This window comes from Nansenia antarctica (assembly GCF_963989245.1).
Source record: "Nansenia antarctica genome assembly, chromosome: 1".
NCBI lineage: Eukaryota > Metazoa > Chordata > Actinopteri > Argentiniformes > Microstomatidae > Nansenia > Nansenia antarctica.
The window spans coordinates 51439216-51464376 of record NC_137674.1 but is presented as its reverse complement, the minus strand read 5'-3'; the positions used below and the strand labels follow the sequence as shown (position 1 = coordinate 51464376).

At 47.8% G+C, this 25161-nt stretch overlaps 1 protein-coding gene across 1 annotated transcript in view; it reads right to left on the bottom strand.

Annotated features, from left to right (window-relative positions):
* The window catches only part of sptbn5 (spectrin, beta, non-erythrocytic 5), a gene marked incomplete at both ends in the record, with an annotated part of 97052 nt that overhangs the window by 23273 nt on the left and 48618 nt on the right, over positions 1-25161 (bottom strand). The window contains 23 exons of the mRNA XM_080523875.1: positions 397-653; positions 1974-2111; positions 2407-2553; positions 3815-3905; positions 4712-4884; positions 5272-5349; positions 5491-5679; positions 6103-6265; positions 6502-6623; positions 7141-7254; positions 8851-8965; positions 9165-9283; positions 10497-10592; positions 11331-11522; positions 12254-12409; positions 12880-13071; positions 13564-13668; positions 15014-15163; positions 16406-16609; positions 17565-17744; positions 22824-22934; positions 24353-24467; positions 25057-25161. The exon at positions 25057-25161 is cut by the window's right edge and continues 41 nt beyond it. Coding sequence (XP_080380001.1) covers positions 397-653; positions 1974-2111; positions 2407-2553; positions 3815-3905; positions 4712-4884; positions 5272-5349; positions 5491-5679; positions 6103-6265; positions 6502-6623; positions 7141-7254; positions 8851-8965; positions 9165-9283; positions 10497-10592; positions 11331-11522; positions 12254-12409; positions 12880-13071; positions 13564-13668; positions 15014-15163; positions 16406-16609; positions 17565-17744; positions 22824-22934; positions 24353-24467; positions 25057-25161 — 3312 coding nt within the window. The remainder of the gene's footprint in view (positions 1-396; positions 654-1973; positions 2112-2406; positions 2554-3814; positions 3906-4711; positions 4885-5271; positions 5350-5490; positions 5680-6102; positions 6266-6501; positions 6624-7140; positions 7255-8850; positions 8966-9164; positions 9284-10496; positions 10593-11330; positions 11523-12253; positions 12410-12879; positions 13072-13563; positions 13669-15013; positions 15164-16405; positions 16610-17564; positions 17745-22823; positions 22935-24352; positions 24468-25056) is intronic.

The window sequence follows — 25161 nt, the reverse complement described above, 5'->3', positions numbered from 1 at the left end:
CAGGGAATGTACTAGCGTCCCAGGGCCATCAGGGGCCGCCAGAGGGAGGCACCAAGGAAATGGCGACTCCAACCGTAGCAGTTGAATAGTCTGGTTGAATAGTCTGACAATAAAAAAACGCACTTGAACTTGAGACCACCTGTACACTACCCATGTTAGAATCATCTCTATATGTGTGACAAAACCACCTCACCCTCTTTACTCATACAGCAACTAAAATGAGATGATCTTGTGTCACTCAGTCAGTTTAAAAACCTTCATAAAGGATCTGGAATCCAAGGAACGTACATGTTGGAAGTCATTATGTTGTGTAAATGTATGTAATGAAGCTTCTCAGCAGAAGAGACCTGTCAGTAGGTCACCACGTCTAAAGAAAGGTTTAACACACAGGCCTACCTCTTCACCGTCTCCCCAACCCTCTGCTGGATCTCCTCGGCCAGGAAGTTGCCCTGCGAGCAAAAGGTCTTGGCCGTGTCCACCAGGCCCTGGATCCTCTCCAGGTGTCCGTCCACCACCTCCTCCTGACCCTGCAGGGCCTTCAGCAGCCGGCCCACCGACGCCAGGTCTGACCCGCAGTCCTGACTGGCCAGCTCCACCTCCACACCCCCCAGCCACTGCTCCGTGTCGTCCAGGGACCGCTGGAACTGTAACGCCTGGGGGGGTGGGGGTTACGTAAGTGTGTGTGTGTGTGTGTGTGGTTGTGAGTGTGTGTGGGTGTGCCTGTGTGTGTGCCTGTGTATGTGAGTGTGTGTGCGTGTGTTTCTGTGTGTGTGTGTGTGTGTGTGCGTGTGTGTGTGTGTGTGTGTGTGTGTGCGTGCGTGTGGATGTGTGTGTGTGTGTGTGTGTGTGTGTGTATGTGCGTGTTTGCGTATGTGTGTGCGTGCGTGTGTGTGTGTGTGTGTTTCTGTGTGTGTGTGTGTGTGTGTGCGTGTGTGTGTGTGTGTTTGTGTGTGTGCGTGCGTGTGGATGTGTGTGTATATGTGCGTGTGTGCGTATGTGTGTGCGTGCGTGTGTGTTTTTCTGTGTGTGTTTCTGTGTGTGTGTGTGTGTGCGTGTGCGTGTATGTGTGTGTGTGTGTGAGTGTGTGTGTGTGTGTGTGCGTGTGGATGTGTGTGTGTGCGTGTGTGCGTATGTGTGTGCGTGCGTGTGTGTGTTTCTGTGTGTGTTTCTGTGTGTGGATGTGTGTGTGTGTGTGTAGGTAGGAGTGTTCTCCAATATTTCAGCAAACACCCCTGATGTTGTAATTGTCAACGAAAACCACAGAGAGGTGCTTATTTTAGAAGTTGGCTGCACCTTTGACCATAGCCTAGAGGAAGCCTTTTTAACCAAAATCTTAAAATACCAACAGCTGGAGCAGGCCATATCACAACTGGGCTACAGATGTCAACTTTTAGTTTTTATATTTGGCAGCCTGGGCCATGTTCATAAGTCTGTTGTTAGAGGCCTTCATATGGCTGGTCTTCCTAAGAGAAGGGCCAAACAGTTAGCAAAATATTGCTCAATATCCGCTGTTATTGGTAGCCGCTCAATATGGAGAAGGCGGTGCTTCCTGTACCCATGAGCGGGATACTGTCTGTCTTATAGTATTGATCAACCCACTGGTCTTGTGCGAATAACATCCTGTGTGTGGCAGAACTGGTTGTTGGCTCAGCATTACTGTAACAAATTGTTTCCAGGATGTCAAAATGCACTGTTAGTATTTATGTCCTTTAGAATTGTACTTTGTATGTGGACATAAATAAAGCATTTAAAATGTGTGTGTGTGTGTGTGTGTGTGTGCGTGTGTGTTTCTGTGTGTGTGTGTGTGTGTGTGTTTCTGTGTGTGTTTGTGTGGGTGTGGGTGTGTGTTTCTGTGTGTGTGTGTGTGTGTGTGTGTGTGTGTGTGTGTTTCTGTGTGTGTATGTGTGTGTGTGTGTGTGTGTGTGTGTGTGTGTGTGTGTGTTTCTGTGTGTGTTTGTGTGGGTGTGTGTCACCTGGTAGGCTTGCTGCAGACGTGATTTCTTCTCCTTGCAGTTGAGCAGCAGCTGATCCCAGGTGTCTCTCAGGTCCTTCAGCCAAGGCTTGATCTTCCCCGGGGTCGAGTGGCCCGCTGCAACCAACTTCCCCCCCTCCTGTAGGACAACATGGACCAGGTGACTGGACCGCTCATGTCACGGGAGAGTGATGATGTCTCCTCATGTCATAGAAATAGAATTCCCAGAGAATGTTCATACTATCAATTCTAATTCAACGTCATTAGATTTGAATTCTTCCTCTATCTCTGGCACATACGGTGGTGTGGTGAGAGCAACTTAAGTGCTACCTCAGACTACACACACACACACACACGTGCACACACACACACAAGCGCACACACAAGCACACACGCACACACACAAACCCACACACATACAAACTGTAGCCTACCTTGGTGAGAGCGTCCACTCTGTTGCGGTTGGCCAGGATCTCGGCCTCGAAGCTCTGGTGTTTGACTAGTTTGGCCTGCAGGTTGACAGGCTCCCTCCAGTTCTCATCCAGAGCCACAGCGTTCCTCTCATTCAGCCAGGAGCACACCTGGACACAGGCACAGTTATTATACCAAAACTACAACAAAAGGAAGCTGGTGGAGGTAGAAATCGGAGGACGGGGCTCATTGCAATGCATGATATGGATCAGGAATGGTATCCATTCCATTCCATGCATTATAATCAACCTGTCCTCCGATTTCTACCTCCGCCAGCCTCCACTGACAGAAACATGGTTAGTATTTTTTTTTAAATGCATTTTCAATTTACAGAGATAGACAAGATACATCACAAAGACAATAAACCCGCCCACCTCCCCCTTCCCTCCACCCCTAAGCAAATTAAACAAGCACGAGGACAATAAAAATAAATAAATAAATAAATAAATAAACAAACAATAACAACACGACTATCTGCTCTTTAGCAAAAAAGGGGTAGAGGTGGCGGGGTTGTCTGAGCACGCCCCTTGCCAGTACATCAATGCTCTACAGTTGGCAGCCCAATAATAGGTTTGGAAATTAGGTAGACTGAGGCCCCCTGCACTTTTGGGTTTAAATAGGTGTGACTTGGCTATACGATGTACTTTGTATCCCCAGACAAATGGAAGGACAATAGAGTCTAGTAACTTAAAGAAAGACTTTGGCAAAAATATAGGTAGATTCTGGAAGAGGTATAGAAACCTGGGGAGAGCCACCATTTTAACTGCATTGACTCGTCCTATCATAGATAAAGGTAATAGCCTCCAGGTTTCAACGTTAGATTTCAATTTGTCTACCATATTCAGATAGTTCAGTTTATAAATCAATTTGGGGTCTTTAGGGATGACCACGCCTACGTATTTGATTTTATCTGTAGTAATGTGAAAAGGAACATCTTTAACAAATGTTGGGTTTAACCTCCCTTTAAGCTGCATGAATTCACTTTTGTCCCAGTTTATAGTGTACCCAGAAAGCTCACCAAACTCTGTAATTAGGTCTAGCAAAGGCGGAAGAGATTCTTGGTTAGTATCTTTGAGATAACATCTCCTTGACAACAGAGAGCTCGTCCAACAGATCTACAGTAAGCTGAGTCAACCCTAACCACTAACCCTGTACCTCATAGCTGCTACTCAGGAACTAACCCTGTACCTCATAGCTACTCAGGAACTAACCCTGTACCTCATAGCTACTCAGGAACTAACCCTGTACCTCATAGCTACTCAGGAACTAACCCTGTACCTCATAGCTGCTACTCAGGAACTAACCCTGTACTTCATAGCTACTCAGGAACTAACCCTGTACCTCATAGCTACTCAGGAACTAACCCTGTACCTCATAGCTGCTACTCAGGAACTTGTGAAGCTGTAGTGATTCCTCCAGAGCCTTCCTGCGCACTTTGCTCATCTCCAGCAATTTCCCTTTTCTGGAAAGAAACACATTGTTTACCAGTGTTAAAGGAGCCAGAATCAGAATCAGAATCGCTTTTATTATGTCTCAAGTACACAAGAGTAAAACTCTTTGGCTTGGTTCCTCAACATTGGCATTGGCAGCATTCAGATATAAAATCACAATACTAATAAGTAAAGTAAATAAGTAAAAGTCACACATGAAATCTGGCTCACCCGGCCCCGAGTGGAAATTGCAACTATAGAGCTTTGTTTACGTTACATAGCCATTGGTACTAGCTAGCTTCCATCATGAAACTTTGGTGGTAAGCTATTACTCTTAAGCACTATCACTCCACAATCCCTGTACATTTTTCAAAGCCATAATACCCTGTAATACAGTGAAAATGTCATGTGTAGCTCCTTTAAATAAACAGTTTCACTTTATGTTTCCATGTTGTGTGTTTTAATATGTGTTTTTCATGCTGTATTCTTATACTGTTTTTTATGCTGTTTTATGATGTGATGTTTTGTTTTATTCATTTTATGTTTTATACTGTGTGATGTTTTGTTTTATTCATTTTATGTTTCCATCGAGGACCACTTTGGAAATAAGTGTTTTCAAGTGCTTTCAAGTGCCATCCTCTGGACATTACTTAGTGTCATAATGTGTAAATGATGCTATTTGTAAATTCCTAATAAAAATCAAATCAAATCAAATCAAAAACATGCAGCATATTACAGGCCGGACACATTTTCTGCCAAATAATCTCATATCATACAGCATTTTCAACACGCTAAGCACTGAGATATCAGGCCTGTGAGGTTCATCACCGTCCCTCACCTGAGCAGCACGGCCTTGCTCTTGCTCCTGATGTTGTCGGAGTCGTAGTGTTTCTGTTTGACCAGCTGCTGGGCCAGCCTCTCCACCCCCTCCACCTGCTCCATCTGAGCCTCCAGAGTGTTCTCAAACTGGGCATGCTTCCTCTGCAGGGTCTCCACGTCTGGCAGGGAGCTCTGGAAGTGTAAAGGAGGCGGTGATGAGTAGCCCGGCCTGGACTTTAGCTCAACAGACTAAAACAGCATGTTCTCAAACCAGGTCTTCGTCAGCGGAGGCTGGTGGAGGTAGACATCGTGAGCCCATCGTCCTCCAACTTCTGCCTCCGCCAGCCTCCCCTTGGTCTCCTTGTCAGACAGTGAACTTTGCAGCCAAATGAACAGAGGTGTGTATCTTGCTTTGACAGATCAAACTTATTTGTGCTGCCTATCTGTCATGTAGATGTCAGACTCCTACCCCAAGATAAAGCTACTTTGTGCTCCTATCTGTCATGTAGATGTCAGACTCCTACCCCAAGATAAAGCTACTTTGTGCTCCTATCTGTCATGTAGATGTCAGACTCCTACCCCAAGGTCCTCATTGGCCAGGAAGGCTTCCTTGTTGCTCAGCCAGCTATCACTCTGCTCCATGTAACCCAGGAACAACTAGAGAGAGAGAGAGGGGTGGGGGGGGTTGGGGGGGAGATGAATGTGATGTAACCGCCAATGAGCAGATCCGAGTCAAATATAACACTCCTTCCTCCCTTCCTTAGTTCCTTTCTCTCCTTCCTTCCTAATAATAGATACCTGCAGCCCCAGAGCCTGGTCCAGGGTCTTCTTCCTCTGTGTCCAGGCGTTGTTCAGGCCAGTCTTGGCCTCCTCCAGCATGGCCAGGGACTTCTTCACTTCCGAGGACGCTCCGTGGCCAGACTTCACCAGACTCAGGCCAAAGTCCCTCACAGAGTCGATCCGCTCGGCACGAGCATCAATCTCCGTCTGCAACCGAACACATCAGAACCCCCGTCACACTCTCTGTCAGAAACTTGCACTGCAAGAAATACATCTAAGTAAGATGAAATGTCTTAAATCAAGGCAATATATTTTATTTTATTTTTTAAGCAATATTTTCCCCATTTTATTGCTTTTTTTCTTATTTTTGAGAGTTGACTTTTTGCAGTGTACATACACTGTAAGCAAATTAATCCTACTGCTGGATTTAAGAGCGTCTCTATGAAGAATCACCATTGAAAGCATTCTCTAGTCCCGGAGTAAACCTGGGGAGGCTGGTGGAGGTAGAAATCAGAGGACGGGCTCATTGTAATGCATGGAAGGGAATGAGGAATGGTATCAAAAATGTGTCTACCTCCACCAGCCTCCCCTGAGCTGTTCTATAACCTAATCATGTTTGAGTTCCTTCACCTTCCAGTCCCGGTGTTCTACTATGAGTCTCTCGGCCTCTGTCTTGCTCTTGGGCAGGCCCTTCTCCCCCATCTCAGAGCTCTGCTTCAGGCTCCAGTCCAGCAGGAGGCGCTGGTTAGCCTTGAACAGCTGCAGCTCGTGAGACTCGTGCAGCTTCTCCTTCCTGTAACATCACAACATCCCAAAGATGAAAAGATCTAGAGGCAACTTCATCTCCCATAACAGGTTGCTCGTATGTGTGTGTGTGTGTGTGTGTGTGTGTGTGTGTGTGTGTGTATGTGTGTGTGTGTGTGTGTGTGTGTGTGTGTGTGTATGTCTGTGTGTGTGTGTGTGTGTGTGTGTGTGTGTGTGTGTGCATGTGTGTGTGTGGATGTGTTTCATCGACGGACGTCAACACACCTGAGTTTGACCTCCTTCTCCAGCTTCCCCAGGGCAGTCTTCACCTCCTTCTGCTTCTTCCTGAGGGTATCGGCCATGACAGTCTTGGCCTTCAGATGGTCTGAGGCATCCTTGTCCAGCTCCTGGTAAACGAACACAAGACAAGTGTGATGTAACTCTGTCTCACACACATCCGCTGAAACTGACTGACCCTACTTAAAAGAACGTCTATACAGATGGTTGATACTATTTACACTTTTTAAACATTATGCCTAATTTACACACTCTCTCTTTCTATCTATCTATCTATCTATCTATCTATCTATCTATCTATCTATCTATCTATCTATCTATCTATCTATCTATCTATCTATCTATCTATCATCCATCTTTCCATCTATCAGACTATCTATAGTCCAAACCATCTTTTAACTTCAACTACCAAAACAAGACTTTGCAAGCCCACCAAGTTTCTTCAGGAACATCCTTTTTCTAGATCATTCTAGTTGTAGTGTTTTGTGAACCACCCTAACAGGATGAGCTAGCTCGCCAGAGACCTGAAGACTTGCATTTGCTCCCTCGAGCGAATGCAGAGGCTTCAGCTCCGCGTGCTAACACGGTCGTGTGGCACACAGACGTTTGTTCGAACCCCGGACTCACGTTGCTTCTCTCCTGTATCACCCCAGCCTCTCGCTCCGTCTCCCCGTGGCGTCGTATCAGGTTCTCCACGCTCTCCACGTCCCAGCCGCAGTCCTGACCCTGCAGCAGGTGCATCTACAACACCCCCGGAGCATCGATACAACACGTTACCATGGGGACGAAGAAAGAAAGGAAGAAAGAAAGAATGTTTTATTTGCCATGCAATCAACTTGTCAGTCAATTGTTGGAATTTGGTATTTTTCGGCTCTAGGCACAGGGTCAGACATAAGCCCAATTTATGCTTCTGCGTCGAATTTACGCGTGCCTACGCCGTAGGCTACGCAAGGGCTCTCCCAATTTATAGTTCTACGTTGGTCGCGTCGCGTTGGTCGGTGTACTCATAGCGGCATAATAGCGATCAAGAAACTTATTTTTGTTATGCTTGTTGTAAAGAAAATGTCTATAATGCATTGAAATAAACTAAACTAGTAAACTAAGATAATAAGATGGTTATCATAAATTTTCAAATCTTTATTAATAAGTAATTACAGAAAAAGTAAATGACATTTCTGTCATGACTTCCGCATTTACGAGAGAGTCGGAATGTGATGCTACCAAGCGGACCAATCACAGTTCTTATAGATAACTTTACATTAAATATGTCTATCATAAATATAATTTAAACCCAACGAACAGCCATGGGGCTCCCTGTAACTAATCATTTATTTCTAAATAAACAGGATTGTACATCTCGTAAATGTGAATCGCGCTCCTTATAGGAAGGCTGTGCCTGACGCTTCCATAGGGCGCTCCATTGGAACGGTGTACTCAAAGCGGCATAATAGCGATTTTTTTGTTTGTTATGCTTGTTGTAAATAAAAGTTCCATGATGCATTGAAATTACATTAAACTAAGATAATACGATGGTTATCATAATTTTTCAAATCTTTATTAATAAGTAATTACAGAAAAAGTAAATGTAATTTCTGTCATGGCTTCCGCATTTTGGTCTACGAGAGAGTCGGAATCATATCGGAATCATGTGCTACCAAGCGGACCAATCACAGTGGTTACGGTTGCGTAGGCACTGCCGCGTAGTTACATTTTTGGAGAGGTGCGCGTCAACCTACGCCGTAGGCTGCGGGCCTACGCAAGCCTACGCGTAGGCTACGCCGTCGATTTTACGCAGAAGTATAAATTGGGCTATAGTCAGCGCCCCTGGAGAAATTAGGGGTTAAGTGTCTTGTTCAAGGGCACATGCAGCGCCCTCCTGATCGAGCCAGCGAGCTTCCGATTGCTAGCCGGCCTCTCTAACCTCTAGGCTACCGCCGCCCCCTCAGCTGACGGAGGGGGACACTGGAAGGTGGGTTTATTGTAATGCATGGAACGGAATGAGGAATGGTGGGTTTGGTACCATTCCTCATTCCGTTCCATGTATTACAATGAGCCTGTCCTCTGATGTCTACCTCCACCAGCCTTCACTGGAATATACAGTACATACTGTATATGAAGTCATAGATACATATGTACAGTAAATACATATGTCCCAACACTCTGTACACCTCAGACACAGTCTAGAATGATCTGTGAATCTGCATCAAGACAAATTATGTTACATATCAAATATGTGTCCCTTAGGTGTCTGGCAGGTGCTTTTAAATCAAAACAGATCATCATTATCATGATATATCATTATATGTATCTGATAGGTTGAGAGGAAGCCGTCCAGACCTTCTCATTGGCTCTCTCCCGGACCTCATCCAGCTCCCTGATGAGAGAGTGTGTCACTAGCGCCCCCTCCAGCTTCTTCTTGTAACTGCTCAAATTGACATGGAACTTACTCCATCTGGAATACAGAGTGACACAAAGATCATGGAAAAAGGGTCAACACATAAGTTTAAATGGAAATACAGTGGTATATTATATGATATATTTCAAACTTGTTCATGTCAATATCAGCAACATGATATGCAGCAACTGCCTTATGTGCTATAGAAAGAAAATGAGAGAAACATTGAAACGTTTGGGTAAAGGTTTGTGAGTACTTGTCGTTGAGCTGTTGTCTCCTTTGTTTGACCGTGGCCAGGTCATCACTGTTCTGCCTCTCCAGGCGGGCGGCCAGGTTGTTAATGGCCTTGATGTGAGCATCATCCACCGTCACCTCCTGAAACCACACAACAACTCTCTCATGACTTCTATGTGAAGAGAAGACTAAAGTGAAGACTAGAGAGAAGACTAGAGAAGACTAAACTGAAGATATAAGTGAAGACTAAAACAAAGACTAAACTGAAGACTAAAATGAAGACTAAAGTGAAGACTAAATGAGGACTAAAATGAAGACTAAATGAGGACTAAATGAAGACTAAAATGAAGACTAAATGAAGACTAAATGAAGACTAAATGAAGACCAAATGAAGACTAAATGAAGACTAAAATGAAGACTAAATGAAGACTAAATGAGGACTAAATGAAGACTAAATGAAGACTAAATGAAGACTAAATGAGGACTAAATGAAGACTAAATGAAGACTAAATAAAGACTAAAATGAAGACTAAATGAAGACTAAATGAAGACTAAATGAAGACTAAATGAAGACTAAATGAAGACTAAATGAAGACTAAATGAAGACTAAAATGAAGACTAAATGAAGACTAAATGAAGACTAAATGAAGACTAAATGAAGACTAAATGAAGACTAAATGAAGACTAAATTAAGACTAAATGAAGACTAAATGAGGACTAAATGAAGACTAAATGAAGACGAAATAAAGACTAAAATGAAGACTAAATGAAGACTAAATGAAGACTAAATGAGGACTAAATGAAGACTAAATGAAGACTAAAGTGAAGACTAAATGAAGACTAAATGAAGACTAAATGAAGACTAAATAAAGACTAAAATGAAGACTAAATGAAGACTAAATGAAGACTAAATGAAGACTAAATGAAGACTAAATGAGGACTAAATGAAGACTAAATGAAGACTAAATAAAGACTAAAATGAAGACTAAATGAAGACTAAATGAAGACTAAATGAGGACTAAATGAAGACTAAATGAAGACTAAAGTGAAGACTAAATGAAGACTAAATGAAGACTAAATGAAGACTAAAGTGAAGACTAAAGTGAAGACTAAAATGAAGACTAAATGAAGACTTAAGTGAAGACTTAAGTGAAGACTAAAGTGAAGACTAAAGTGAAGACTAATGTCTACACTGTTCAATGGCAAGTCTCCACTAGAAGTGATTTCGAGCAGGGGAGGCTGATTGGAGGTCGAAATCGGAAGACAGGTTCATTGTATTACGTGCAACGGAATGAATTTACAGGGAGCTCATCCTACGATTTCTACCTCCACCAGCCTCCCCTGCCATACTCACCCCAGAGCCTGAGCCCCGGAACTCGTTGAGTTTCTTCAGCAGCTGGAGGCCGTGTTCATAGTCCACGCCCACATCCCCCACGTTGACCATCACCTCCTGAGGGACGCAGAAAACATCCTTCAGTTGATGAGCCGATAGCATATGTGACACGTTCTAATGCGTTGGTCCGCATGTCGGCAACCAATCAAAATGTTCTGACTTTTCGGAACACGGAACTACGTTTCAACATTGTTGAGAATCACAACACAAACAATACTGCAACGCAATGGATTGGGTGAGTAATCCCCACTGCTACCTAGTTAACTACAACACTACTTTACATTGTTAGCAGGCTCACAAAACAAGCTGTGTTAGTTGACTAGCAATGTGTCATTGATTTTCAACAACGCCGAAATGTATTCACATTTTTCGAAAGAAAAGTCAGATCATTACATTAGATCCCGACATGAGGACCAAAGCATTAGAACATGACACATATCTTGAGCTGGATTCTAGCAGCTATTGTCTGGGTTCGAGTGCAGGTCACAGTGTGGCACAAGTCTGAGGGCCCCAGTTTGATTCAGCAAATAGTGTTGAGCAGAGCAACTCAGAATACTCTACAACATGATGTTTTATTGTAGCTTGATTCTAACAATGGTTTTGAGCAAACTGAGAGAGTTTTTTGTAAACAGTCTGAAAATGTATTGCATATCATGGAAACACAGTATCCAGAACTCCCACTGGATTATTCCTCATTGTGTCTATTAGAAATAATGGTAAAGATTGATTTAAAAAAAAAAATGTGCATGAAAATTGGGGTCCTAGCTGTGTTAGCCCATTGAGCTAAAGCCTTACCTTCTGTCTGATCCACACCTCCACCTGGTCCACCTTCTGCAGGAACTCCAGGAAGTCTCGGTTGTCCTCTAGGACCCGCCCCCTGGCTGCTACCGCCAGCTTTAGCTCCTCCCAGTACTTCATCAACGCCGCCGCGCTGCGCCGTACTTCCTGGTACTTGGGGTGACGCAGCGTCACCAGCTCCTCCCCAGCCTATCAGAGCACAGGCAGCAGATGTCAAACAGGCAGGAAGTGCAACGTCCTATAAGCAGTTATTAACCATGATTCATGTATTTCTTCTTCGTCATTCATCATTTAAATAGTATCTTCATAATATCTATCATCTTCACAACCTTTCAGCTCAGTTGAAACTGAACTACCTCCCCAGTATGTAGTTATCAGGGGAGTCTGGTGAACGTAGAAATCGAGAGACAGCTTCATCACAACACATGGAATGGAATGAGGGACACACATTCTGTTCCGTGTATTACAGTATCCCTGTCCTTCAGTTTCCACCTCCACCGGCCTCCCCCTGCTCTGTACCCAGCCTAAGCTGTACAATGTACAACAAATGTACTTACAATGTAGTACATTTAATTCAAATTACAAACTGAAAAAACCCAGTAGTTCAGCCTACCTACTGGTTTTCTCTGTGTACCACAAGTACAAAAGAAGAGATTTGGTGAGGCTGCATTCTAATTTTATGCACCCAAATTGTGGAATGCACTGCCAGTTTACATTAGGGATGCAACCTCAGCACATACTGTATGTTCAAGTCAAGACTAAAACCATCTTTTTAATATTGCCTTTAAATGACTAAATAATTAAATTATGATTATATAATTATTGGAGCACTTTGAGCTGCAACGTTTGCAGGAAAAGCACTATACAAATAAAGTTATTATTATTATTATTATTATTATTAAGCAGTGTGTCGTTCCTACCAGCTGTACGCCGTCGATGATCTTGCTGTGGGCCAAGATCTCGGCCTCAAACACCTGGTGTTTCACCAGCAGCTTCATCTTGGTCTGCAGGTTGCTCAGGTCCATCTTAGCGTCCTCCTGCATCTTCTGCATGCGCTCTGACACCCACTCCTCAGCCTAGCTCACACAGATCAGCTCGCTTTAGCATAAAGCACTTTAAACATTACAGATTCATCAACTTTCACTCTGGATAAAATAAATAAATGTTTTAAAAAGAGTCTGGGATGTTTGGGATCGAACAGTCATTAGCCCATAGGTTAACTTAACCTTCCATAAGTGGCAGCAGGAATAACCAACGGACTAGAATAGCAACGTGATTGCAGTCGGTTAGTCAGGCAAAGGACGCATCGCACATATTCAACTGACAGGGGAAGGTAAATGTAGTAGCCACCAGTCGAGGCCGGCAGAGGTAGAAATCGGAGGTCGGGGGTCATTGTAATGCACGAAATGGAATGAGGAACGGTATCAAACACAATGAGGAATGGTATCAAACACTGGCGTCTGAAACCGTTCCTCATGCCGTTCCATGCATTACGATGAGCCCCGACCTCCGATTTCTACCTCCACCGGCCTCCCCTGTTCAGTACCTCCGCGGCGTTGCGGTTGTAGATACACAGCAGCCTGGAGACGGCCAGCTCCTCTCTGCGTTTGACTGACAGCTCCTTGATCCTGCTGCGTCTCTTCAGAAGGGCCTTCAGCTTGCTGTAGATACGACCCTCCTTCTCGCGGCTGAAGTCAACCTTCTTCAGCCTCTCTGCCAGCTCCTTCAGAGACAAGATCTACAGAGACAGGAGGGTGGTACTGTACTGTCTGGTCTCACAGTAATAAAGAGTTATTACAATGTAATCATTGTAATCATCATAGATTGATATGCAGCCCACTACAAATTGGGACTGTCATGACAGAGTGCGATAACCCAGAGAATGGGAAAGTGTGTCCAAACGTTTGACTGGTACTGTATGTGACGGCAACTGGTGAAACTGGGAATAAGTCGGCAACCAATCAAATAGTTCAGACTTTTATTCAAAAATATGTAAATAAACGTCATCAAAAATCATTGACACATTCGCTAGTCAAGCCAAAATATAGCAACGCGATGGATCCGGTGAGCCATTTTTCTGAATAAAAGACTGAACGGTCCGTCCGTTGGCAACCTGGCAACCCGGTTTCACCAGCTTCTGTCACATATGCTTTCATTAGGAGTTTTCAGAAAGAATCTAATTTAAATTGGACCTCAGAGAGAACAACCACAGGCAGCGGGGGAACCAGACCTTGTCCTCCTGGGTGCTGAGCAGCTTCTCGAAGGCCTCGTGACGTTTGATCAGTCCCTCCGTCTCGTCCACGGTCCCTCCCAAGTCGCTGTTCTTCAGCAGGATCTGGCAGGACCAAGGAGAAGGTGTTACAATAATAATAACAACAACTGTAGGAGCCAGATATGGTCCTGTGATACGTATATGTAAGTCACTGTGTGGGCACTGGGTGGCGCTGTCACAATACCTGAGGCAGGTATATAAGGTAGCACTTTTGTTGTTATTGGCAGGTGTTGACCTCGGAAGGGCATAGGTTTTGACCGCTTTGGCGCTGAGTTTGTTTATTGTTATTTCTGTATCAGTGAGTAAGCCATTGTTAAACATATTAAAGCAATAAATGTTTACTATACTGCAAATCAACGACTACGGATCCTGTATAACAAGCAGCAACACTTAAACTAGAACGCGCGGCGCATCAACCGGACATTCCGCAGGTTAGCATCTCAGTAGCTCAGTATTAGACTGTGCTCCTACAACAACAACAGACAGGACAACCACGGACACAACATCCTGCAGAAAACGACAGAATCTCCCACTCTCCTACTGACAAGACACACTATTTAGCATCTCCCGGTCATGTTCTGGTGGGTGAATTGTCTCTGTTGCCATCAGAGCACTGCTATGCCTTGCCTGTTTGTAGAACAAACCGCTATTCCAGATCCTTCATCCCTTCTGCGGTCGGACTGTTAAACTCCCTGTCGGCGCTCTGATAGGCCAGCCATGCACTGTAGGCTGTAGCGCTTATTCATGGTATTCATTGATTGTTGTATTGTATTATTTCAAGGTACCCACGATACCCAATGATGTTCTTAGCTCCTGGTGTACTTGTTGTTGTTGTTGTTGTTGTTGTTGTTGTTGTTGTTGTTGGTGGTGGTGGTGGTGGTGGTGGTGTTGGTGTATCTATATGTATCTATTCTTGCCATTTTTATTTTCTCTTACTTGTTGTTTTTCTCTATACACTTTGTATATTTGTATAGCACATTTCATACATCAGGGGCAATTCAAAGTGCTTTACATATAGCATTAAAAATATATAGAAAAAGAATAGGATAGTAAGAGAAAATACAAATAAAATTAAAATGGCAATAATAGATACATATAGATACTACAACAACAACAACAACAACAACAACAACAACATCAACAAGTACACCAAGTACACTTTGTTGTTGATTGTATGTGGTGAGACGTTTTTATGTTTTTCTGTGGACAGAGAGTGTGGGCTGCTCTAATCTAATTGCCACTAGTAGGACTAACAAAGTCGTTTGAATTGAATTGAATTGAATTGAACATGTCGCCTGCAAAACAAGTGAAGTTGAGGGATCTTAGCCCCGTCCGTTAATCCACTTTCATCGTGGACATACAGAAGGTGATATGGTACTGTCTCGGGTGTGGCGGGTTAACCTCTGACCTCCTGAGAGTTGGTGGTGTTCTCCATGCTCTCCGTGTCCCTGTAGAACACCTGCTCCAGGTGTGTGTCCTCCAGCCACCTCTTCTTCCTGCCCCAGTGGCCGTGCAGCTTGGCCCTCTCCTCCTGCAGACTGCTCAGCTTGTCACGCACCTGGGAGGGATACACACGCACACACACACTTACAATCACCAGCCCAGTTCAATAACACAAACCACTCCCGCTGTCGTTCAAGGTGTCATTCCTAACTTTGCCCTCAGAACTTTTGTCTATCAATGAACGTTTTTACAGATTGCAACTTTAAACTCCCAACCCACACCCTCCAACTCAACACTCCTCTAACCCTCCAACTCAACACTTCTCTAACCCACACCCTCCAACTCAACACTCCTGTAACCCTCCAACTCAACACTCCTCTAACACACACTCTCCAACTCAACACTCCTCTAACACACACTCTCCAACTCAACACTCTAACCCACACCCTCCAACTCAACACTCCTCTCAACGCTCCAACCCCCCCCCCCACCTCTCTGATGTTGTTCCTGTCCCCCCCCCCCCACCTCTCTGATGTTGTTCCTGTCCCCCCCCCCCCACCTCTCTGATGTTGTTCCTGTCCCCCCCCCCCCACCTCTCTGATGTTGTTCCTGTCCCCCCCCCCCCACCTCTCTGATGTTGTTCCTGTCCCCCCCCCCCACCTCTCTGATGTTGTTCCTGTCCCCCCCCCCCCTCACCTCTCTGGTGTGGTTCCTGTCCCCCCCCCCCCCTCACCTCTCTGGTGTGGTTCCTGTCCCCCCCCCCCCCTCACCTCTCTGGTGTGGTTCCTGTCCCCCCCCCCCCTCACCTCTCTGGTGTGGTTCCTGTCCCCCCCCCCCCTCACCTCTCTGGTGTGGTTCCTGTCCCCCCCCCCCCCTCACCTCTCTGGTGTGGTTCCTGTCCCCCCCCCCCCTCACCTCTCTGGTGTGGTTCCTGTCCCCCCCCCCCCCTCACCTCTCTGGTGTGGTTCCTGTCCCCCCCCCCCCCTCACCTCTCTGGTGTGGTTCCTGTCCCCCCCCCCCCCTCACCTCTCTGGTGTGGTTCCTGTCCCCCCCCCCCCTCACCTCTCTGGTGTGGTTCCTGTCCCCCCCCCCCCTCACCTCTCTGGTGTGGTTCCTGTCCCCCCCCCCCCTCACCTCTCTGGTGTGGTTCCTGTCCCCCCCCCCCCTCACCTCTCTGGTGTGGTTCCTGTCCCCCCCCCCCCCCCACCTCTCTGGTGTGGTTCCTGTCCCCCCCCCCCCTCACCTCTCTGGTGTGGTTCCTGTCCCCCCCCCCCCTCACCTCTCTGGTGTGGTTCCTGTCCCCCCCCCCCCCCCACCTCTCTGATGTTGTTCCTGTCCCCCCCCCCCCCCCCCTCACCTCTCTGGTGTGGTTCCTGTCCTGGCCCTGCAGCTCCTGGCCCATGTCCACCGCCTGGTCGTACGTCTCCTCCCGGGCCACAATCTCGGCCCACAGCTGCTGGTGCTGGGCCAGCTGGAGGTCACAGGTCACCACGTCCCTGATGCTCTCCTCCACAGCCATCCCACTCAGCACCTGGCCGCACCACAGGGAGTAGTCCTGCACCTAGAACATCCACATAGATACAGTAGATGTCATAGTCCTGCACCTAGAACATCCACATAGATAGATGTCATAGACCTGCACCTAGAACATCCACATAGATAGATGTCATAGTCCTGCACCTAGAACATCCACATAGATAGATGTCATAGACCTGCACCTAGAACATCCACATAGATAGATGTCATAGTCCTGCACCTAGAACATCCACATAGATAGATGTCATAGTCCTGCACCTAGAACATCCACATAGATAGATGTCATAGTCCTGCACTGAGAACATCCACATAGATAGATGTCATAAACCTGCACCTAGAGGACCCCTAGATAGACATAAACTATCTCTAAACTATATTATAAACTAAATTATATAAGGACATAATATGAAATGATGATGATGAAATGATCATCATGATGATGATGAATGATGATGACGATGAAATAACATAATATGAAAACGACATGGACCTAATACATCACAAATAATGTATTATGATCATGTGATCATGTCTGGGAGGGGGGGGGGTGACCGTGGGGGCATTGGGGGTTCAGAGCATGGCACACATTTCCATTGTTATCATATCAATTGGACAAATTAGTATTTCTATATATGAATGCACAAATCCATCGTTGTGGATCCATCAAAGCCTGAAAAAACTCCCTGATGCACATTGAAACGGTGATTCTAATGTTCAAGTTTCAAGTTTATTGTTACTTCACATTACACGAGGGTAAGAGAGTAAAATTATTAGGCTTCGGTTCCTGACATTGCATTGCAGCACAAGACATAAGGTAATAGGCATAATTCAAGATTTAAAAAGTGACAGTAGCACAGGACATAAGTGACAAAAAATAACAGGCATAATAAGAGATAAAGGTGACAATAGTACAGGTAAGACAGGATACACTAGTGTTGCCACTAGGGACAATAGATAATTCACTTCAGGAGTATACGTACCGTGTTGAGGAAGAGGTATCGCTGGCACGCTAGTTTCAGCTCTGTCTCTCTCTGGTCGGTATGAACGCGCAGCCGCTCCCAGTTCTCCACCACTTCCTGTTGTTGCTCTTGGAGGCGGAGCTTCATGTGGGGGTCACACACCTCCAGGGTGGCGTCTGCCGCGTCCAGCAGCTCCTGCAGCTGAGAGACACACAGTAAGGTACCACTGAATACTGGGTCAGTCAGACACACAGCAAGGTACCACTGAATACTGGGTCAGTCAGACACACAGGAAGGTACCACTCAATACTGGGTCAGTCAGACACACAGGAAGGTACCACTCAATACAGGAGGGAATAGACCCCAACGGGGCCGCCACGGGCTAGCTACCCGTGGCGGCGGGATCCAGCACGAACAGTGTATGGGTCCCACCCAAACTTGGCTACGAAAAATTCTAAGAAGAAAATACCCCCTGAGCCTGCGAGAGCGGGGGCGGAAGATGGCTCATCAGCAGACAACCCGGTAACGAACACAGGAACGGAACAGACTACGAGATTGATGATCAGCATACCTGAGGCTCCGACAGCTACAGCAGGACACACGCTCCAGAACTGCGTATGTGGTTGGACAAAGGTTACTTCCACCCATGGCCTGAAGATACACCAGGGCAAGAAAGGGTGCCTAAAGAAGGGTCAACAGGGAAGTCGCATCGACAGCTACTTTTTGAGAAGCAGGCCGAGTCAGTCGACTGAAGTTCAGCAGCAGGACACACACCACAGTCTGCAGGACATCAACACCCCTGTCCCAGAGGAAGAACAAGGCACAGGAGAGCAACCTGAATCCAACACATCACGACCACCAGCAGAGAAGAAGATCCAGGGGCGAAGGCCATTAGTCAAGTGGCCAAAGTCCTGCAACAAGACGCTGTGGAAGGAGGTCAACACTGATCTCTGCAACATCCTAGAAGGGATCAGAGGCACCACCATGAAGAAGTTGGAGAGAATGGGCAACCTCATCTATGCCTATGGAGTGGAACAGTTCGGAGTGGTCGAAGGCAAACAATCTACTCAGTCAATTCCCACCAAGTCCAGAAGGCAGACAGAAATAGACCGACTAGTCAAGGAGAGGAGGCAGCAGAAGAAGCAATGGAGGAAGGCCACAGAGGAGGAGAAGGAGGGAATAAACCTGCTGCAGGAAGAGATTAAGAGCAGGCTTGCAACACTGAGGAGAGCTGAAAACCTCCTGAAGAAGCGCAGAAGGAAGGAGCAAACAAGATCACGCTTCTACAAAGATCCTTTCAAATTTGTGAAGACTCTCTTCACAAAGGAGAAGAGCGGAAGTCTCTCAGTGGCAAAGGCCCACCTGGAAGAACATCTGAAAAAGGGCTGCACAGATGACCGACACCAGGAAGAGGTCACGCTCCCACCTGACATGCCACCAGTCATTCCACCAGAGCACGAACTAGATATCAGTCCACCCAGGTGGAGTGAAGTAGACAACACTGTGCGTAGAGCAAGGGCCGCGTCAGCTCCAGGTCCCAACGGAGTTCCATACAGGCTCTACAAAAACGCACCAGATGTCCTGAGATTCCTCTGGAAGCTGATGAAAGTTGTGTGGCAAAAGAAGGCGATACCAACGTCCTGGCGGAGAGCCGGAGGGATCCTTATCCCCAAGGAAAAGGACTCAACAGAAATCGGACAGTTCCGGCAGATCAGCCTTCTAAATGTCGAGGGAAAAATCTTCTTCAGCGTGGTCGCTCATAGGCTGGCAGGATACCTGCAAAGAAACAACCTGATTGACACGTCAATCCAGAAAGCAGGCATCTCAGGCTTCTCAGGGTGTGTCGAACATGCTAGTGTCATCTGGCATCAGATCCAGTTCGCCAAGAAGGAGGGAACGGATCTCCACGTGGTGTTCCTGGATCTCGCGAATGCCTTTGGCTCAGTCCCTCACAACCTCCTGTGGACAGCCTTCGACTACTTCAGGATCCCACCAGCTCTCACAACCCTTGTCAAGGCCTACTTCCAGGACGTCCAGCTCTGCGTGACCACAGCAGAGTACACCACAGCATGGCAATATCTGGAAGTGGGAATCATGGCCGGCTGCACCATCTCCCCGCTGGCCTTCACCCTGGCCATGGAGGTCATTATTCGGGCCTCTCGATGGGTGGTTGGCGGACAGCGAATAAGACCTGGGCTGAGGCTGCCGCCGATCAGAGCCTACATGGATGACCTCACAACACTCACCACGACCAAGGCTTGCACAGTACGGCTACTAAGAAAGCTCCAGGAAAACATTGAGTTGGCTCGCATGAAGATCAAACCGAGCAAGTCCAGAAGCATCTCCATTGTCAAGGGGAAGCTGTCAGACCACCGCTTCCACATTGGCAAAGAACCCATTCCAACGGTCTCCGAGAAGCCTGTGAAGAGCCTAGGTCGTTGGTATGATGCCTCCCTCAAAGATAAAGAGCAAGTAGAGCAGCTCAGGAAGGAGGTAGCCAGCGGCCTGGAGAACATCGACAGAACCCTGCTTCCTGGCAAGCTGAAGCTCTGGTGCATGCAGTATGGACTACTTCCACGTCTCCTGTGGCCACTAACCCTCTATGAAGTTCCTCTCTCAAAGGTGGAAAAGCTGGAGAGACTGGTCAACTCATATGCAAGGAAGTGGCTTGGCCTTCCCAGGTGCCTCAGCAGCATTGGGCTCTACGGCAAAGGGATGTTATACCTGCCCATTTCCAGTCTGACAGAGGAGTACAAGTGTGCTAAAGTCAGACTGGAGATGATGCTTCTGGATTCGAATGATCCATTTGTAGCCCAAGCTGCCCCCATCCTGGCCACTGGGAGGAAGTGGACCGCATTGGCTGCAACTGAGCAGGCAAAGGCAGCACTCAGACACAGGGACATTGTGGGCCGAGTGCAGGAGGGGAGGAGTGGTCTTGGCCTCGGGATTAGTACACCGGCCTGGAGCAAGGCCAATCCATCTCAGAGACGCAAGCTGGTGGTCCAGGGAACGTCGGGAAGAGGAAGCAGGAAGGCGCGCACAAGCTGTGGCGCAGGCAAAGCAAGGGCAGTGGATGGCATGGGAAGGAGTGGAAAAGAGGAAGATCTCCTGGAAAGATCTGTGGGAGATGGAGGCATTCAGAGCGAGCTTCACCATCAGGGCTGCCTACGATGTCCTGCCTTCTCCTGCAAACCTAAGCCAGTGGTATGGCGAAGACCCCACGTGCCCTCTATGTCAAAGTCCAGCAACACTGAAGCACATCTTAGTGGGATGTAAGACCAGCCTCACCCAAGGCCGTTACACCTGGCGGCACGACCAGGTGCTAAGGTGTCTTGCAGCAGTGCTGGAAAGTCAACGGACAAGTGTGAACGCCCTTCCTCCCCCGTCATCCCGGTGGCAGCCAGCACCATTTGTTCGGGAGGGCGAGGGTCAAGCCAGCCTCACCACCATAAGACCAGACACTGGGCAGCTGGGCAGAGCACGGGACTGGAAGCTGCTGGCAGACTTGGACAAGAAACTCTGCTTCCCAGCTGAGATCGCAGCCACCAACCTGCGACCAGACCTTGTGCTGTGGTCAGCCTCGCTCAAGCTCGTTTACATCATCAAGCTCACTGTGCCCTGGGAGGGTGCAGTGGAGGAGGCCTACGAGCGGAAGAGGCTGAGGTACACTGAACTCGCAGCAGATGCCCAACAACAAGGCTGGACAGCGAAGGTACGCCCAGTGGAAGTAGGCTGCAGAGGGTTCGTAGCCACCTCAACATCCAGGCTACTCAGGGAGATGGGAGTGCGAGGGAAGACCCACCGGCAGGCAATCAAGGACCTCTCCAGGGCTGCTGAAAAGGGGAGCCAGTGGCTGTGGATGAAGAGAAAGGACTCGACCCGGGCGTTCAAATGAGCTGATCGCATCTAGGGAGTGAACCTGGGACGCTGGGATTCACTGCTGAACCCTCTGGAGGTGTCGTGGGCTTATCAGCGAAACATTCATGAAGGAGGGCGCCCACTTGACAACCCAAAGGATGCCATCGCTCATTTGAACACCACAGAGTCTCATCGGTGCCTTAAGTATGTATCTATCGAGGGATATCAACATCTAGTCCTACATAACAGATCTGGGTCAGTCAGACACACAGGAAGGTACCACTCAATACTGGGTCCAGTCAGACACACAGCAGATACCACTCAATACTGGGTCAGTCAGACACACAGCAGGTACCACTCAATACTGGGTCCAGTCAGACACACAGGAAGGTACCACTCAATACTGGGTCCAGTCAGACACACAGGAAGGTACCACTCAATACTGGGTCAGTCAGACACACAGTAGGGTACCACTCAATCCTGGGTTGGTCCAGTCAGACACACAGTAAGGTACCACTCAATACTGGGTCCAGTCAGACACTGTGGGGAGCATGGCACGTTCTGGCCTGCAGAGGGAGCCAGACTGTGGTGGATGGATGGATGACGGTCAGTAATCAGACTCGTTATCGAACTGGTCTATTTAACCTGTTTGTTCCCCCAGGAGAAGGAAGGAGGCAGGAAATACCTGCTGCACGGAGACCCAGAGAGAGAGAGAGAGAGAGAGAGAGAAAGCGAGAGAGCCACAGCCACAGCGGCAGAACCCGAAAGGGGGGTGTGGAGCGGAGACTGGGCAGACAACCATCCCGAAAGGGGAACAGCTGGGCGTGGCGCGCAGACGCGGCCGCACGCTAGCAGTATTGTCTGCCGGACTATTATTATTATTATTTGAGTACTCTCTCTCTAGCACGCCGGTGGGCTGTGCACCTGAAATAAATACAGTACGTGTTCCGTACACCGTTCCTCTGTGTCGACCTCCCTCTGTGCCTAGAGACTCTTACAGACACACAGTAAGGTACCACTCAATACTGGGTCAGTCAGACACACAGGAAGGTACCACTCAATACTGGGTCCAGTCAGACACACAGGAAGGTACCACTCAATACTGGGTCAGTCAGACATACAGGAAGGTACCACTCAATACTGGGTCCAGTCAGACACAAAGGAAGGGAGGCTGTAGAAATCGGAGGACGGGTTCATTGAAATGTGTGGGATGGAACGAGGAACGGTATTAAACACTCATTCTGTTCCAGGCGTTACAATGAGCCTGTCCTCCAGTTTCTACCTCCACCAGCCTCCACTGCTCGATGAATGATGTGTCTGGTGGTTGTTCTCTTCTACCTACTGCTTGAACACAGCCCCAAACAGGCTTATAAGGAAGCCTTGCTCGCTGTGAATGCTGGGTAATGTAGTTCTCTTCACTACCTGCTGTTCAGTCCCGGCCAGCTCGTTGACCAGACCCTCGTGTTTACGGAGCTGTGACATCACACCTCGCAGGTCTCTGGCTATGTCATCCGGGATGCTCTTGAATCGCTCCTGGAGGGTGGGAGAGAGGGGTGGGGGAGGGGGGGGAGAGAGGGGGGGGGGGGTGGCAGACAGGGGGGGGAGGGGTGGGAGAGAGGGAGGGGGGAGGGGGGGAGGAAGGACGGGAGAAGGGAAGGAGGGAGGGAGGGGGGAGGGGTGGGGGAGGAAGGACGGGACATGGGAAGGAGGGAGGGAGGGGTGGGGGAGGGAGAGAGGGAGAGGGGGGTTGGGGGAGGAAGGACAGGAGAAGGGAAGGAGGAAGGGAGGAGAGAGGGAGGGGTGGGGGAGGAAGTACGGGAGAAGGGAAGGAGGGAGGGAGGGGTGGGGGAGGAAGGAAGGACGGGAGAAGGGAAGGAGGGAGGGAGGGGGGATGGGTGGGGGAGGAAGGAAGGACGGGAGAAGGGAAGGAGGGAGGGAGGGGGGAGGGGTGGGGGAGGAAGGACAGGACATGGGAAGGAGGGAGGGAGGGGGGAGGGAGGAAGGAGAGGAGAGGAGAGAGGGAGGGAGGGGAGGAGAGAGGGAGGGGTAGGGGAGGAAGGAGAGGAGAGAGGGAGGGAGGGGAGGAAGGAGAGGAGAGAGGGAGGGAGGGGAGGAGAATGTGGATGGGATGGAGAATATGAATCGCATTATAAGTGCAACAAAACGACAAACATTCCTTTCACATTAGTGACTCATCACATTATATATAATTCCCCCATCTCATTTCCATGGTAGTTTCACATTGCCTTTCCCACAGCTGGCAGGGTTGTGAGTGTGAGTCTTAAACAAAACTGACTGGATGATAATTCCTGGTCCAAGTGTCACACTTGTTTTAGGTCACGACCGGTACATAGAGACGAACCCAGTCTGAACCCTGAACAACTGGGAGTGAGTCATCGTTGGGAGAACTGGGAGTGAGTCATCGCTGGGAGAACTGCCAGTGACTCGATCTACTTTTTCACATTTGTAGTACCGCTTAAATCAAGGCTTGTGGTTGCTGTTGTTGTTGCTGTTGCTGCTGTTGTTGTTGTTGTTGTTGTTGCTGTTGTTGTTGTTGCTGTTGTTGTTGCTGCTGCTGTTATTGTTGTTGTTGTTGCAGTTGTTGCTGTTGTTGTTGTTGCTGCTGCTGTTGTTGTTGATGCTGCTGCTGTTGCTGTTGTTGTTGTTGTTGTTGTTGTTGCTGTTGTTGCTGTTGTTGTTGTTGCTGTTGTTGTTATTGTTGTTGTTGCTGCTGTTGTTGTTGTCAGTGCCAGAATAACGCACTGTTACTGTATATCTCCTTTTGTTTGTTCTAAATGAAATACCTCAATATGTACCAAGACATCAATGAGGCTTTCACTGAATGTTCTTCATGATGTGATCTCATTCCTTGATGGCTACCGATTTACCTTGGCCAATTTAGAGACTCTTTTAAAGAAAAAACTGACATACTGGACCTTTGAACCAAATACCTCAATATGTGTCAAGGCGTCCGTGAGGTCTCGGTAGAGCTTGTGACACTCCTCTGCTTTCAACAAGCGCTCTTTGCGATCGCTGGCCAGATCCTGCAGCTCCTCCCATGACGCTCTGCCAAACAGGAAGAAAACAACACGTAATCAAGCTTAGTTTTGAGGAAAAATATGATACAGTATATATCATGATGGAAGGCAGGGGAGGTAGGAATCGGAGGACGGGCTCATTGTAATGAATGGAATGGAATAAGGAAGGGTATCAAACACACGTTTACAGTGAGCCTGTCCTCCGATCTCTACCTCCACAAGCCTCCCCCATGCGGTAGGTAGCCTAGAGGTTAGAGAGGCGGGCTAGCAATCCGAAAGGTCACTGGTTCGGTCCCCGCCTCAGGAGGGAGCTGCATGTGAGCTGGTGACTTGCTGAGGGTTGCTGGGATCATATCTAAGGTGCTGTCTACCACTGCTGTTATGCCCTTGAGCAAGGCACTTAACCCCTAATTGCTCCAGGGGCGCTGACTATGGCTGACTATGGCTGACCCTGTGCCTCGAGCCCTGTGCCCCCCCCCCCCTACCTCTCTGGTGTTGTTCCTGTAGCTCCCCCCTCCCCCACCTCTCTTGTGTGCAATGACAAAAAGGCTGAATCTAATCTGGTGTACTAGTATTGTTAACGAGCAGCTCAGAAGAGCGTACACCATAGGACATACTTGAGTTGTAGCTGGGTGGCTCTGATGGCGGAGGTCTGCGGATGCTTGTGTTGGACCAGCCTATCAGCGAGCTCTCTGCAGCTGGACATCCTGTCCCGCCCTGCA